Here is a 15,647-nt window from a genome sequence, read left to right as displayed (position 1 = left end):
TCCCTGTTTTGAGCGGACTTCAGTACAGGCATGTGAAGTCAATTACATTTCTATTTGGGCACATCATTTGACAAAGTCTTCCCCAGCCAACTGACTGGTAATTGCTGCCTGGCTGAATATTCACTTAGGCTCATGCACAGCTGGCTGAGGGGCCAGAAACGGTGATGACTGACCGATTCTACGTCAGTCATCGTACGTAGCTACGTAGCTACGTATGTAGTTACGTAGCTACAGCTACGTAAAGTAGCAGTGTGGTGGGGGGCCATGCGGCTCCGTGTTTGATCCTGTATACCAGTGACAAACTGAATGGAGGCTTAGAAGGCACACTTATCAAGTTTCACGTGGAACCAAAAGGACTAGGCAGTGTTACAGGAGAGGAGATCTGAATGCGTGAGCACATCCTTGGCCCACCCACACCGGGTACAAACACTCCAGGGCTCTAAGCACTTGAAGCTCCATGAGCTAAAAGTCCTTTTCCCCAGGATTTTCCTCTCCAGAGGCTTCTTCCAGGAGTCTTGGCAACAAGGGGGGATCTCGGATGTTCTGCCATCTCTTCACTGTGTGTGTATGTTCCTCGCTGAGCGTCTGCTCCTTGACCTGCCATGTGGCCGCCCAGGCCACTGTCCCTGGGGCTGGGAACTGACGCAGCCCTGAGCTTAGACTGCAGCTCACTCTTACTCACTGGGAATGTCCTTCTGCTTCTCAGGATGGACTCTGCCAGAGACCCTGTAGCTACAGTTCTTTCCTTACCTTCCAGAGACCGTGGGGTTGGCTTGCAGAGCTATGGGAAGGCGGGGTCCAACAAAGCCGATGTCCCTCCAACCAGCCACTCAGGCTGTCCCACTGTGCCGGGGCTTCTCCAATCACCTGAATGTTTGAGGGGGAGTTAAGAGCTTGTTCTGCTCAGAACACACAGCAGGACAACTTTTCAAGGCAATAAATGTAATGTAAATGTAAATTCGCTTCTAATGAATGGAGCCTAACGTGTCAAAAATCAATTGCCTATGGTGATGATTCATGGCCATCAAAAACCTTGTGGTTTTTGTTGACTGGAACCTCAATGTTTGCCTGTCATATGTGTCTTCTAAAAAAGTCAACACACACCTGGCTTGTGATTGGCAGGCAGGGGAGTGATCCATTTATGATTTTTTTTATAATTTTTTTAATGTTTACTTATTTTTGAGAAGGGGGGGAAGGGCAGAGAGACAGAGGCAGACACAGAATCCAAAGCAGGCTCCAGGCTCTGAGCTGTCAGCACAGAGGCCAACACAGGGCTCGAACTCACGAACTGCGAGATCATGACCTGAGCTAAGTCAGACGCTTAACCGACTGAGCCACCCAGGCGCCCCAGAGATTTAATAGGGGGTCTTACCTGAAATACCGTGCTCCATTTATGGAGCTGCCTTTCAAGAGGGACACTGATGACTGAAGGAGGCAGGGAGAGAGAGAGAGAGAGCCCGCGCAATGAGATTGGAGAAGTGTGTGTAGACCATGTGTACGAGGGGTGCTGAAGGGATGGGGAAGAACAGTCTGGTCTGTGAGGAGAAGCAGCACCTGCCGTCTGAGTACTGGAAGCACTACCAAGAGGAAGAAGGCAATGAAAGCGGTGCGAGGTTGTTAAAGGGGGCAGATTTTGCCTCAGAACAACATATATTCTAACAAGTAGATTAACATTTTGTTACTTTCCCCAAATCCTCGAGACTTTAAGAGCAAAGACTGAGGCTTACATAATCATTCCAACTCCTTCACTCGTTCAACAAAGAATTACCACGGGCTAAGGCCCTGTTGTAGGTTCTGGGGCCATAAAAATGAACAAAAAGACAAAAACCTCCCCTGGCCTCCACGAGAAGTTATATTCTAGTGGCAAAATAGTAAAATCTAAACATATTTAACATTTCAAAAATGTTTTCCATAAGAAAGGGTCAGAACGAGGTATTAGGGCGGGCTGCTTTAGCCACGATGTTGTTCTAGAACGGGCACTGGCTGGAAGGATTCCCCTTGATGTTTCCGACCTGGCTTTGCAAACATGAGGGAGAAAACAGAAGGTCATGTGGCTGCCCGTTAGCTCCACAAAGAATTCCATCCACTTGAGCCAGACGGCTGGGGTCAACGTGGTGGCGGCCAGAAGTGAGATCCAAACTTGCTGGATAATAATTACACAAATGTTCGCAACACCATTCTCTGTATCTTTCTGGGCATATGTTAGACGGATTCCAAAATGAAAATATTTTAATATTAAAAAAGGGGGGGGGCGCCTGTGTGGCTCAGTCGGTTAAGTGTCCAACTTGGGCTCAGGTCATGATTTCACGGTTCATGGGTTGGAGGCCTGCGTTGGGCTCTGTGCTGACAGCTCGCGAGTCTGGAACTGCTCCAGATTCCATGTCTCTCTCTCTCTCTCTCTCTGCTACTCCCTGTCCCCGCTCACACTCTATCTCTCTCTCTCTCTCAAAAATAAATAATAAAACATTAAAAATTTAAAAAAAGAAAAGAAAAGAAAAGAAACTCAGCAGTTTTCCTGGGTGGGCATGGAAGGCCTCTTGATGTCAAGGTTCCCTTATACATACTCAAAAGTTTTAAGCAGCTGAAGCAGAGATGAATAGCCATCCAACAGAAATGCTCTAAAAATGATTTTCGTATTGAATAAGCAGTTGAAATGGACGACCTCACGTTCCTTTGGAGACTAAGATTCTATACTCTAGTAGAAGATCTAAAGTATAATTGGAACCAAGCAAACATGGATTTGGGCTAATTCCAGAGAGAGTACATATGGATTGTGGTCTATTTACTCTCTAATGCTAATCAAATGTCATGCAACCGAGTAGTGATTCTCATTTCTGTCTAAGCACTTAATGATCATTTTTGTAATTATTTCACAGTATTTACTCTACATCCTTTCTTCTTTTTGCTTACAAAAGAACAGATTGCTTAAGCTAACGTAGACATTTATGGCTATTGTATGTTATGATATTTGTGAATTTCAAAACTTCCTCTTGAATCTCGGCTGCAGGAAGGTTGCCTTGTCCATTTTCCCAGGAAGGACCACACATAACCTCTGTATCTGCAGCTACTTTAGGTGTGCTCTCTGCATCGTGTCCTAATTACACCTTTGTTATCTGCTATCAGATGACTCCCCTAATCAGCCAAGCCTGTGACATGCTCCTGGCTCACTTAAAAGGCTATGCGGAATCCGGGGATGCTTTCGACATCCAGAGGTAAGGGTGCTACATGGCTACATGACAGATGAGAAATTACACTTCTGAATTGCTGCTTCTTGTAACGGTACATAATTGCTGGACAATTACCTCGGGACCAGCAAACTATGGAAATGCTAGAGGCTCATAAAAGCATGGGTGGACTGAATAATAAAAAAGGAAACCCCCGTAAAATGTGAAAAGAATATGAACAAAGGCTAGGGTAAGTGTGGCGTGTGGAGGGAAGCCTTGAGTGGGCAGCGGTGTGTGGTTGGACACGCCCTCCGACCTCTGCAGACCCAGGAGTGGGCAGGAAGGACAGGGTCCCCGGGGGATGGCCGGGGGGGAAGTCTGTGCATTTTTACTTCAAGAAAAATTGTGGTGCACCACAGCCTGGAAGCCATGACTTAGCGGTGAACACCAAATTTAAACGACTAATTATTTGGCTTTCCCTCCAGTTGTCCTCTGCTAAGTTATGGCTTACAGAGTAGGGCGAGAGACACAGATCAGCCAGAAGCTGGCTCGTTCTTATTATCACTGCTAATAAAATAATAACACAATTATCATCAGCATTTAAATTCTGCCATTGTGTTTACAAAATCCTCTCATACACTTTCTCTCTGGTCATGAGATGCATGAGTTGGCTAAAGATAAGATGGGCTGAATGGTTACAAAAGCAAAGTAAATAACTTAAAAATCCTTAACTCTTCCAAAAAAAAAAAAAAAAACCCTCTTAACTCTTCAGCCTTTAGGATCAGATGAAATCACATTCAGTAGGCAAACTGCTTTTGCTATAGTGGGGACATGTGTAATCAATTGTAGAAATGTTTTCAATAAAGCAGTCAAAATAAAAGAAGTCATCTGGAGATGTCATTTATCCCTTAATGATAAGCTGTTGGTTAGGAGAAAAAAGGAACTACATATGTGCCTAAGTCAAGCCACAAAAATAAGAACTTTTAATTATAAAAGGATATGCATATGCCGTTGGTAGCCTTTTTTAGAAATAACTTAACCTGACCGCTCCTCTAAGATAACAAAAAAGGATCATTCTGGTTTAAAACGGCCATTTAAGGGCAGGTTTCTTAGAGCCTAAGAGGTTAATTTTTCTGGAGCGATTGCCAGACACTTTTCCTTCTGTTTGTTTCTAAAGTGCAACGTGTGTTTTCTGTAATAATATACATATGTTCATGAAGCTGGTCCCAAAGTTTGTCTTGAATTTATTTGAGTGTTGAAGTGCCCTTGTTTTTTGTTTGTAACTCTTACAAAAACTGTAAAATCATTGGGAGGAAGAGGGGGAAACAGAGCTAATAAAACTAGACAGTCAGGTTGTTAATTCATCAATCCCAACTTGCTATTTATCAATTAACCACTCGATCCTGGCTTTGGACCAACGCTGCACAGCTTTGGGGTAATGCTTATGAGCTTTGGGTCCACTGTTTTCCCTCCACCCTGGGGAGGATGGGTTGGAGCATATTTCTTGGAATCTGACTGCGGCTGATTAAGGCTGCCTGAAGCTTGCAAGGTGAGGAAGTGATGCTCTCCTCCCCTCCCCAGTCTGTGTTTGCATCAGTGATCAGATACGTTTTGGTGTCTCCTCCCAAATTCTGTTGCCACGCTCAAAGGACCCCATTCCAGGGGCTCCCCTCTGACCACCTCCTTTGAGCTCGAGCAGGTAGACGATGAAGTGGTGCCTCTTTAGTAGCGTGTGTGATGGGCAGGCCGATGGCAGGGTCCTTTCCAAATCCAAATGGTCTCCTGTCCTGCAGGTGCTACAGCTGCTACACTACAGATGTGGTTGCCAGTGTCGCCTTTGGCACCCAGGTGGACTCCCGGGGGGCTCCTGAGGACCCCTTTGTGAAGCACTGCAGGCGTTTCTTTGCGTACTCCATCCCCAGGCCGATCCTGGTTTTAATCTGTAAGTACAGCTCCCGCCCAGGGCAGCAAGGCAGGGGTCCAGCAAGCTGGCCAGTCCCCGTGACGGCTGGGTGGCCCAGGCATCTCTCGCCACAACTCCAGGTGCCTCTGAGAGTCACCCTGCGGAGTCCACTCTGCAGAGGCCTTATGTTCCCGGGGCCACCCAGGCTCCTCTTGTCACCACTCAGGACTACCCATCACCAAGATAGGAAGTGCCCGCCCCTCTCACCACCGCCACAGCAGCAACAGCAGCCGTGACCAGCGCTAAGTGCTTTGCTTGCACTGCCTGTTAGTGCTGTGTTCACTAGGAGAGAAGTATTCTCACCCACTTCACAGATGAGAAAATTGAGGCTTAGAAAGCCAGAGCCTAGACTGGAGCCCAAAGCCTTCATTTCCTAGGACATATTTCTCCCCTCCAGCAAAATCCCCTTTGGAAGGCTTCTCTGCTTGAAGCCCAAAGCACAGTAAACTAGAAATCATACACGAAGGGTGACTAGCAGGTTACCTAATGCTGTGGAGACTGGTCGATTTATTTTATTTTTATTTTAGAAGTGAGTTTTTACCCTCTGGCCAATTCCAGCATCTTCTTGCTTTTATGGAAGTATTGAAGTGTGGCTATTGTTGTTATTGATTATTGCCCTAACTACTAACCTTTCTGCCGGGCTGCTAAATTGTATTCATTCCTTGGTCAGTTTCATTCCCATTTCTGAGTCCATTTCTGTGGAAGTCCAAGTCGCCTCCATCAGACCCGCAATGAAATTATAGGAGGAGTTGCTGAGGGGTCAAAGCAGTCCCTTTGCCCCTTGCCCCCTCGGCCCCCTGGGAACTACTCCGCTGACTCAGCTCCACTTGCCGTTGACCATGGACATACCCGGGGTGGGGGCGATGGCCCCGTTATCCCAGCCCTGCTACTACTCCTCTCTGAACCCACCTCCCTGCTATCCCACATTGGTTCAGACTCTGGCTCTTGAAAATGGGCAGAGTGCTCTGAGATCTGCTGGGGTCCAGAACTACCCTCTCCATCCTGGCTCCCGCACAGTGCCTGTACGCAGTGAGCCCACTGTCGATGCTGGGAAGCTGAACTGACCTGAACCACACTGCAGCGGCTCAGCCCCTCAGCCTAAGCCACCCTCTAGGAGGGGATAAGTGTCCCCAGATGGCTCTGTCCCAAGGCCATGGCAGCAAAGGCACAGGCTTCCTGCCTGGCACAGCAGGGGAGATACCCAAGGGGCCAGCATTCTTGCCACCAGCTGCCCCTGGGCAGCAGCTCTTAGAGACTATTCAGGTGGAGCTCTGGGGACAATTATGCAAATAACCAGAAAGTTAAGAAAGTGGGGGGAAAATGCAAATGACCGGAAAGTTAAGAAAGTAGATCAGCTTCCACCACTTGCTAAGATTTAAAACATGGCCTATAACCTGTCCTTTCTTGATGAAGTACAAAGACCTTGAACCCTCAGATCTAGGACCTGGAAAATTAATTTCTAAGTATGAGACTGAATTCTTGGGAGCCAGATGGAAGTGGGGATTCAACTGTGCAGACATTTACCGAGTGCTTACAATGTGCAAGGAACGTGAGGAGTCGGGAAGTGAAATGAGGTCCAAACCCTGCCGCGAAAGAGTGCAGATCCAGAGGGGAGCCCCGGCTTCCAATGACTAAGTCAAGGCCAGGGTTTGCTTCCCTGGCAACAGGCATCTAATAGCCCTGGGGTTTTTGCCGCCCCGTTTTCAGTGCCGCTTTTGTTTTTTTTCTTTCAAGTATCATTTCCATCCATAATGGTCCCACTGGCCCGGATTTTGCCCAATAAGAACCGAGATGAACTGAATGGCTTTTTTAACAAACTCATTAGGAATGTGATTGCCTTGCGGGACCAGCAAGCAGCAGAAGAGGTAACGTATCTTACTAGGGCCTGTCGTTGAAATGGAATGGGGCCTAATTTGGTACAGTTCTGTTTCTTCTGTCTCTTCCCTACTCACCCCACACACCACACTATGCTGGCCTTCAGTGGCCTACCACTTAGAGCCTTCCAGGGCTCTGGAAGGAAAGGAGAAGGGGTGAGGAGGGGGCGAACAAGAAAGAGAAAGGGGAGGGGGAAGGATGGTGGAGAGAAACCCAGATCAAATTGTCCATGCTCTGCCATGGGTACCCCCCAAAACTCATGGCCTCTCTATTTCAAGCACAGGCAATAGCAGCCCCAAAGAATTTTCTAGGTAAATTTTCACATGTACTTTTCATCGGCATATTCTGTATATTGAAAACCGGCAAGATGGAGTTGTAGAGTGAACAGCACTACCAGTAGAGGGGAGTTTAGGCAGCTCTCAATTAATCCCACCTTGACTTTCAGCATGGAGGATGTTGCTGCAAAATCTGGGGCTGAGGGCCCTCTCACGCTTCAGCTGAGACCCAGAGACTTCTTTCCTCCTTAGACTTGCACCATGCTTGGTGCATAGTAGGAATCCAGTAAATATTTGTTGTTTGAACTTGGCTGAGAATAGAAATTGGACTTTTCAGTGTTTGGAAAATAACGTCACTGTTGGATGCATTCATGCATGTGTAACACTATTCTTTAAGGGCCTCGCTGCATTCAAGAACATCGCTTCGAGAGGGAAAAAAAACCAGGGCTAACATGTCTTCTCTGGAATTGACTTGTGCAAGCTTTAAAAGAGTTGCTCAAAGATGGGTTCACAGGGCTTAACGAGGGAGGACGTGAGGTCCCTTGCTGCGCCATTGGCCCAGAAAGAGATGGGGGGTTAATTAATGCCTGGATGCACCAGTGGCCTCATCTGCCTGGCTTCCCCCTCTGGAGCCTGTGAGGCAAAGGAGTCTGGTTCAGGGGGCAGGGGACGGTGTTTAGAAGCTCACAGCCCCTTGGCCCGCACCATGGTGAACTCCACTTGACGCCCTTGGAGGTGTGGGAAGAATCAACTCGCTGATATCACTGGCCCAGCTCTGCCTAAAAGGACAGAATATTCTCATCAGGTTCCTGAGTCTCCAGAATGAGGATGAAGCCCGGGGAAGGAGGGTGAGGAAAGCCGCATTTTCAAACCTCAGTATCGCTCTGAAGGGCTTCCTGATGACAGTTTTGTCACACACCCCACCCCTCCCCCAGCCCGAAACCCACAGGCTGTGGAATCAGGCTGAAAATTCTAAAACTGTTGCACCGAATGGCTTACTAAGAGGTGAGGGGTTTATTAAAGATCCAATTACTGGGATTGCCTCCAGCTCTTCCTTTTATAAACTCGAGAGCTATTTGTTTCAAACAATGAGCTGATCTGAGAAAAACCTCCCAACCACAAATCCAGGACTGCCCGTGTCAAGACAGAGCTATATGGTTACTAAGAAAACTTGCTTTAAACCCATCTAAACTCTGCAGACATTCCATCAAGCAGATGCGTGTTTGCGCAGTGGAAAATGCAGCACAGATGTTAAAAGGTAAATATTTTTCTAAGCTCTAGCCCGATGGGTGGATTAGACACCTACATCTATCAGGGTGCGTATTTTCCTTGGATATAACCATAAAGCAGCACTGTTTCAGTCCTAAATGGGCACTGTTCAAATAGCCTCTGTGATGCAGTGCAAATAAAAGAAACCCATCTACACTAATGCTCTTCTCCAGCGCACGGGCCCTGGAGAGCAGCCCTTTCCTCCGGCCTCTGTAGCTGGAGGTGAAGACAGATTTCTCCCGAGCTCCGATGGCCTTCTAGCAGCCTGCCTGAGCAGGGGATGAGAGCAAAGGATGCCAGCTGCACTTCTACCAAAGCCAAAGGTGCTCTCCCGCCCACGTCGTCCCCACTGCCCTCCAGCAAAGCCACAGGTGAGCCTCAGAGAGGACTGCACAGCACCCTGAGGAGTTTCGAACTCACCGGCAGACAGGCCTGCGCGTTCTCCTCCAGGAGCCAAGGTAGCAGAAGGTACTCACCTCCCACATGAGCCATCATGCCCCGCCCTGCCCCGACTCTGCCCGGCCAGGCTGGCAGTGGAGCCACGACAGCCACCCAGATGTTGGCAGGGCATCAGGAAGGAATCTGGGGGAAGCCAGCTCTCGAGGATGCCGCCTGGAAATGAGAACGAGCAGGCCGGGGTGGAAAGAGGCAGCCAAGTGTGGCTGACCTGAGCAGGCTGGCAGGACACGGAGGCCTTGGCTCCTGAGACTCAAGGTTCTTGATGCCCACAGGCTTAGCTGTGACCCTGCTGGAATCTCAGCAGATGTCTTGCAAGGTCACAAAAGCTGGGCACCAGTAGAGCCGCAAAGGCCTCATGACCCAAACTGCCTGCTCCAAATAGCATCACTTGTAAGCCAATCCAACACAGCCTTTTTCAAAATGCATTCCCTGCACAGCCTTGTTATTTGTGGGATCGTTTATTGCACACCTAATGTGCTCAGCGCAACAACGCGGCGTGGGCTGGGGAGAGGGGGCGGGACACAGGGTCCTGCCCTGGACACGCTTACACTCTCTTGGAGGAGAAAAAGCAACAACAGGTGAAATAACAGCAATCTTAAAAGATGGAATTAAGTGCTGATGTGTGGGACACAGATTATTAATGCAATAGAAATTCAGAAGTCAATGAATTGAGAAAACGCTGCACCAAGCAAAGTACTTTGAAATTATAATATGTTTCTGCTGGTGGTTCTGATACTCTCCTTTTGCTGTTTGAGCCCCATAAACTTCAGAAAAGAGTAACATATTGGTTGTCACCCATCACATTAAAGAGCTTTTCAAAGAAGGGGTATGCCAGGGATACACTTTGTCAATGTGAAAGCAATATGCAAAAGCTTCTATGGTTACAATTAGTGGCAGTAAAAATATAAAGAATATGCAAATTGCTGATAAGGGAGGTAGGGGGAAATGGTAAGAAAGCTCTAAGCACTTAAATGGGTTAAGGGATCACTGGGGACAAAGGGAGTGGGGGAGGTCTTTGAAGACAAGCTTCCCCAAGGCTAGTTCCCTCCCGCCCCCCAGTTCTGCCAACTTCCTACTGTGTGAGGAAAATGTATGGCCACCCATCCATTAGCCCTGAATGGTGCCTAAGTGCACAAGGGAACGCGTACTTTCGTTTAAATCTATATGATGTTTTCATTGTTTTATTGTTGGAAAACCAACCAACCAACCGACAGTACAAACACGCATAACGTAAAAACTCAAAGCCCCCCCCCCCCCCCCCCCCCCCGCCCCGCGCTGGTTTCCCCGCCTCCTCCAAGTTCACTGTGAACTGCTGGGCATAGATACTGCTGAACATTTTCTATGCGCGAACAAATGCGCGTAATTATATATATTGTACATGTACTGTTTTTACAGAAGTGAGGTTCCACTGTGCAGGCTGTTCTGCAACTTGCTGTTTTTTTCCTTACCAAAATGGCTTAACACCCTTCCCAATCAGTCCAGATGAACGGCCTCATCCTTTTTTAACGGCAGCATCACAGTCTGCTGTTTGCTGAGAACCAATGCCATGTAAGGGACACTGGGGGTTCCAGGTTCTCGCCATCTCAGATAACCCCACAACGAGGGTACTGGTTCCCATCAAGCTCAGGTGTGTGTCTTCTTCTGTGCCTCCGTCACATGACTCTAAGACCAAAATGGGCATTTTCTCCTTTTGTCCCTTAGAGGCGGAAAGATTTCCTCCAACTGATCCTGGACGCCCGACATTCCTCCACCTCCGTGGGCGTGGAGAGCTTTGACATGGTCAGACAAGTCTTCTCCACCGACTGCGCAGCGGGTCCCTCCCACCTGCACCAGCCCAGACGCCTGTCCAAGCCTCTGACTGTGGATGAGGTCGTGGGCCAGGCCTTCATCTTCCTCATTGCTGGCTACGAGATCGTCACCAACACGCTCTCTTTTGCCACCTACCTCCTGGCCACCAACCCTGACTGCCAAGAGAAGCTTCTGACAGAGGTGGACAGCTTTAATGAGAAATCCGTGAGTACAGTCGTCCTTGTGAAATCCACAGGAAACGTGATTTTGTGTTGGTAGAAGTGAAACTTACTTTTGATAACTTCCTGGCGAAAATCACGTGCTAAGTGTATGAGATGAAATAGGGCCCACCTTCTCTGCCTCTCTGGGTTAGCAAGTAAAATGAAGTGTTCAGAACAACAGAAAAATAAAAAGAAGGGGAAGGGAGGGGAGGGAGAGGGGGAGGGAGAGGGAGAGGGAGAGGGAGAGGGAGAGGGAGAGGGAGAGGGAGAGGGAGAGGGAGAGGGAGAGGGAGAGGGAAGGGAGAGGAGAGGGGAGGGGAGGGGAGGGGAGGAAAGGAAAGGAAAGGAGTATTGTACACGTATCTTCACTGTCTAGGGCTGTCCATGAAACCAGGCCTGGCTCAGGGAGGCTGCAAAGTCTTAGCAACAGGTGAGGGTCAAAAGGCAGGGGCAGGAAGGAGGTGTGGTTTCCCACTGCTATGACTGTGGAGTCAGCTCTGGGAGGCAAGTGTGAGGCAGGAAAGGGGACCAAGCTGGAAAGTGGGAGCGGGCATAAGGATGGGCCAACCCAAAGCAGGAATGAAACCCGGGTGAGCACCAAGCAGGAGGGCCATAAATGGAATGAGGTGAAATGGGGATGGTCAGCGCAAAGTCCAGATTCTGGATATTCCTTCTAGATGAGGCTCCTCTTTGGTGAATCTGAAACAAACTTTCAAGAGTGCTGAGCTAGGCTACTTTATTGCCGCATTGTTTTCTGGATGCTGTTGTGTGTATTGCTTTGACTTACAAGTTGTTAAAATCATTTTTTAAATCTGTGCTTTTAAAAGGAAGACCAGGGGCACCTGGGTGGCTCAGTCGGTTACGCATCCAACTCTTGATTTTGGCGCAGGTCATGATCTCACAGTTCATGGGTCTGAGCCCCACATCAGTGGGGAGCCTACTTGGGATTCTCACTCTCCTTCTCTCTCTGCCCCTCCCCTCACTCTAAATAGATAGATAGATAGATAGATAGATAGATAGATAGATAGATAGATTGAAGGCCACCATAACAGACTTCTATTACATGCTGATATAATTATTACATTCACAATTTGGGGAGGTAGCCTGTTCTGTTATTAGAATCATCAGCAGCTTTGTAAAAATATATACTGAGCTGAAAATTGCTTCCCAGTAAATTCCACTTCTTTAACCCACCAGGGAAGTAGATGCAAGGTTAGCCTTTCTTCACCAATGCAATTCGCCAATATTTTGATATTTCAAACATTTGAAAACTTCATTAACTGTGTTACTAACTGCCTCAACTTTTTGGCTCATCATGAGCTTATGGTCAACGTGAAGTTCCACATTCTTACGACATCCGCCAAGCCAGGTCTCCCCGGTCCACTGCTTACACAATTGATTTTTTTGAGCCCAGATGCAAGAGTTTATATTTATCCTTATTATTGCTCAACTCAGTCAAAATAATTTTGAATCTTGATTCTGCCATCTGTCATATTAGCAATTCTTCCAGCTCTGTGTCATCTGAGACTTGCTAAGCCTGCCTCCTATTCCATCCAAGCCACTGATTAAAACGTTGAACAGGACAGGGCTTCCCTCCAGGTTGAAATTGATCCATTAATCAATATTCTTTGGGCACGGAGTCTCAACAAGCCATGCATCCAAATAACCCTACCACCTATTCCTACCATCCATCCTATTCTGTTTCATGGGTACTTGTGGTATTTTTCTGTCTGTCTTTCTGTCTGTCCTTCTGTTTGTTTGAGAAGGGACCCAAGATGTCTGGGGTATGTTACAGAAAGAGAAATAAGAGGAGCTGAAGGGCATACCGGTTAGGATGCATTTAGCGGCACATAACAAAATCCCAACCCAAACTGATTTAAGCATCCCCCCAAAAAAAAAAAAAAAAAAAACGGGTGGGGAGGAGGGACTTAAGAGTACAGATCACTGAGCAGCCTAGGAATAGATGTGGCTTCAGGCAAGTCTTTCTGGGCCTCAAATATGTGCTCAGGTCCCAGTTTCTCCCCAGTTCTTGGTTGTGCCTACTTCATACTGGCCCCATTCTCATTGTGCTTTCTTCTCAAAGCCCAGGCAGCCTGCCAAGAATGTATAGGACTACAGGCTTCCCTGCTCATTACCAAGGGCAAAAAGAATCTGTGGCCCCAAATTCTCAATAACAATCAGGTGAACTCTGGCCAGGATGCTTAGGTCACTGCCCATTCTTGAACCAACTATCATGGCCATGGGAATGGGGGCATGGAAGGGCTTCAGCCAGTCAATCCCACCCCTAGAGTCAGTCACACCCATGTCATAGGACAGAGAACTCGGGAGACACCTGCCAGAGGAAGTTCTGGTTGCTATCCCAGGAAGGCAGCAAAGGCAATAGTGAGAATTTGCCCCTTGGTCTCAAACAAACCAGAACACAGGTCAAACTAAAGACTTTTAAGCATCTAGAGGGTGGTCAACAGTGTGGGAGATAGGGCAGTGTATTGAAGAGGGAGCAGCAGCTCTAAGAGGTAGAAGTCATGATCCTTACCTTCATGGAATTTAATCACCAACTGAAAAAAAAAAAATGGGAAAAAAATACCTCCCTTCCAAATGAAACCCTCCAGGCCAACAGAAGGCATCAAGTAATCAAGTCTAGAATGTGTGGTCCAGCCTCCTTCCAATCCCCCCAGCCCAAGATGGGGCTTCTTTCCCCCAGAGAACCACCTTCCATGGGGCTGTGCAGAATATTACAAGGCACTGAGACCCTATGGGGAAAAAACCAGATTTTGGTAGGTAAAGTTTTTCAAACTGTCATGTGCATAAAACTATCTGGGAAGATTGTTTAAAAATGCAGAAGCCAGGGCCCTTTCCTCAAAGATTCTTATTCCGTAAGTCTGGGCCAGGGCCTAGGAGCCTGCGTTTTAGATAAACATACCAGGCGATTTTGATACAGGTGGTCCCAGGTTCCACTTTAAGAAGTCAGCCCTAGACTCTCAGGGTCCAAACCCCTCTTCTAAGAAGAAACAGGGTCCAATGCCCCCACCCTGTCATTTTCTTTCTCTGAGACAAACTGGGACTGTCTCTGAGAAATAGGAATACATGGGAGTTATCGTTTTTAAAAAATTGATTTGGCAGTCGCAGCTGTGTTAATAGTTGTATAAGTGTAACACATGGTACCCACTCAATGAATATTTGTAGGTTTTCTTCCTTCCTTCCTTCCTTCCTTCTTTTCCTTCCTTCCTTCCTTTCCTTCCTTCCTTCCTTCCTTCCTTCCTTCCTTCCTTCCTTCCTTCCTTCCTTCCTTCCTTCCTATAGTCAGAGTTCTGTTAACATGGGCCATCTGTCAGGACATGGAAATGCAGATTAGATGTTCACACATTCGATATTCTCCTGAAAATTTGCATGTAATGTAGGACTTGTTATAATTTTCCTGTTGCTTTCCATTCAACAAATATTTCTTGAGTGCCAGTTAATGCCAGACTCAGGCCCCAGACCCTACCCCAAGGACCTAGCTCTTCCATGATACCTCTGTAGAACCCCACACATCTCATCCGATGATTTCTCTTGTATCTGTCAATGGGATCGCTGGATTCGAGCTTCAGGGTTTCTTTCCTCTGAGTTATATCCTTTTATAGCAATGTTCTATGAGAGTCCAACAGAAGCTATGTCCCTCTCCCCGAGAACAAGAGTGTATATGTACAGTGTATCAATCCAGGATTTTTTTTCTGTTGATAGTGATAGAAAACTTAATCCATATTAGCTCAGGGAGTTTATTGACCCACATAACAGAAAACTCCAGAGAGGAGATTTGTCTCGGGTGTGGCCTGATGCAGGGGCTCAAACTCTGTCACTGGAACCCGGTGTTCTCTCTCTCCCCATCTTTCAGCTCTATTCACTCTAGGCATACCCCATTCTCAGACAGGATCTCCCTTAGTGGTCTCAAGACAGCTGTGGAACCAGTGTGTTGAACAATCTGAACTACATGAGGTACAAACATGGAAACTTTTTGTGTTTTCTCCAATTATCATTTTTTTACTGTGCTCTGATGATCTCCTTTTCCCTTTCCTTGATGATGGCTCCAATAGATCTCAAAGATTTCTGGTCACTTTTCGGCATGAAAAAGTCCAGACTAGTCTGGTCCAGTTTAAAATTTCAGTCTCTGATCCAATTTAATGTCCTTCCATGTCCTTAGCTCACGCTGACCTGTGGCCTGAGGAAGCTGCCCCGGGGACAGCCTGTGGTCTGTTTTTAATCCTTCCTAGCCTTTCCCTGTCCCTCCTGGGCCCCCTTCTCCCCCCAGGGTTGGGGCCATCTAACAGAAGTCCCATTCCTACACAATGGAGGCTTCTCTCAGCACCTCCCGTGGCGCTGGCACGGGGCCCTGCAGGACTTATCCAGAGGGCTCACGGCTTCTGGGCGTCAGCCCCCTGGAGCAGGTTGCTGGCAAGATGGCTCACTCTGAGCCTCCATGCCTCCTTCAGTGTCCATGTGACCCAGGGGAGACACACACCTTGGCCACACCAACAGTGGCTGCCCCCTCTGCCCTGACATCTCTCTCCAGTTACTTTTCCTCTGCTCAAATAGGCAGGGAGGGCAAATGAGCAATTCTGCTGTATCCACAGGTGAACGAAATGGGAGAATGAAATGC

The 15,647-nt window shown here is 47.6% G+C and overlaps 1 protein-coding gene and 1 long non-coding RNA gene across 5 annotated transcripts in view; one reads left to right on the top strand and one right to left on the bottom strand.

Moving 5' to 3' along the window:
• Positions 1–15,647, top strand: part of TBXAS1 (thromboxane A synthase 1) — a 154,054-nt gene that overhangs the window by 94,419 nt on the left and 43,988 nt on the right. The window contains exons 6-9 of the mRNA XM_027075592.2: positions 3,124–3,212; positions 4,958–5,106; positions 6,862–6,992; positions 10,707–11,018. Of these exons, the coding sequence (XP_026931393.1) occupies positions 3,124–3,212; positions 4,958–5,106; positions 6,862–6,992; positions 10,707–11,018 (681 nt within the window). The remainder of the gene's footprint in view (positions 1–3,123; positions 3,213–4,957; positions 5,107–6,861; positions 6,993–10,706; positions 11,019–15,647) is intronic.
• The window catches only part of LOC113604175 (uncharacterized), a 173,279-nt gene that overhangs the window by 116,799 nt on the left and 40,833 nt on the right, over positions 1–15,647 (bottom strand). The gene's annotated exons all lie outside the window — the stretch shown is intronic.

The sequence above is a fragment of the Acinonyx jubatus genome, chromosome A2 (assembly GCF_027475565.1).
Source record: "Acinonyx jubatus isolate Ajub_Pintada_27869175 chromosome A2, VMU_Ajub_asm_v1.0, whole genome shotgun sequence".
Classification (NCBI taxonomy): Eukaryota; Metazoa; Chordata; class Mammalia; order Carnivora; family Felidae; genus Acinonyx; species Acinonyx jubatus.
This window is presented reverse-complemented; position numbering and strand designations above follow the sequence as displayed.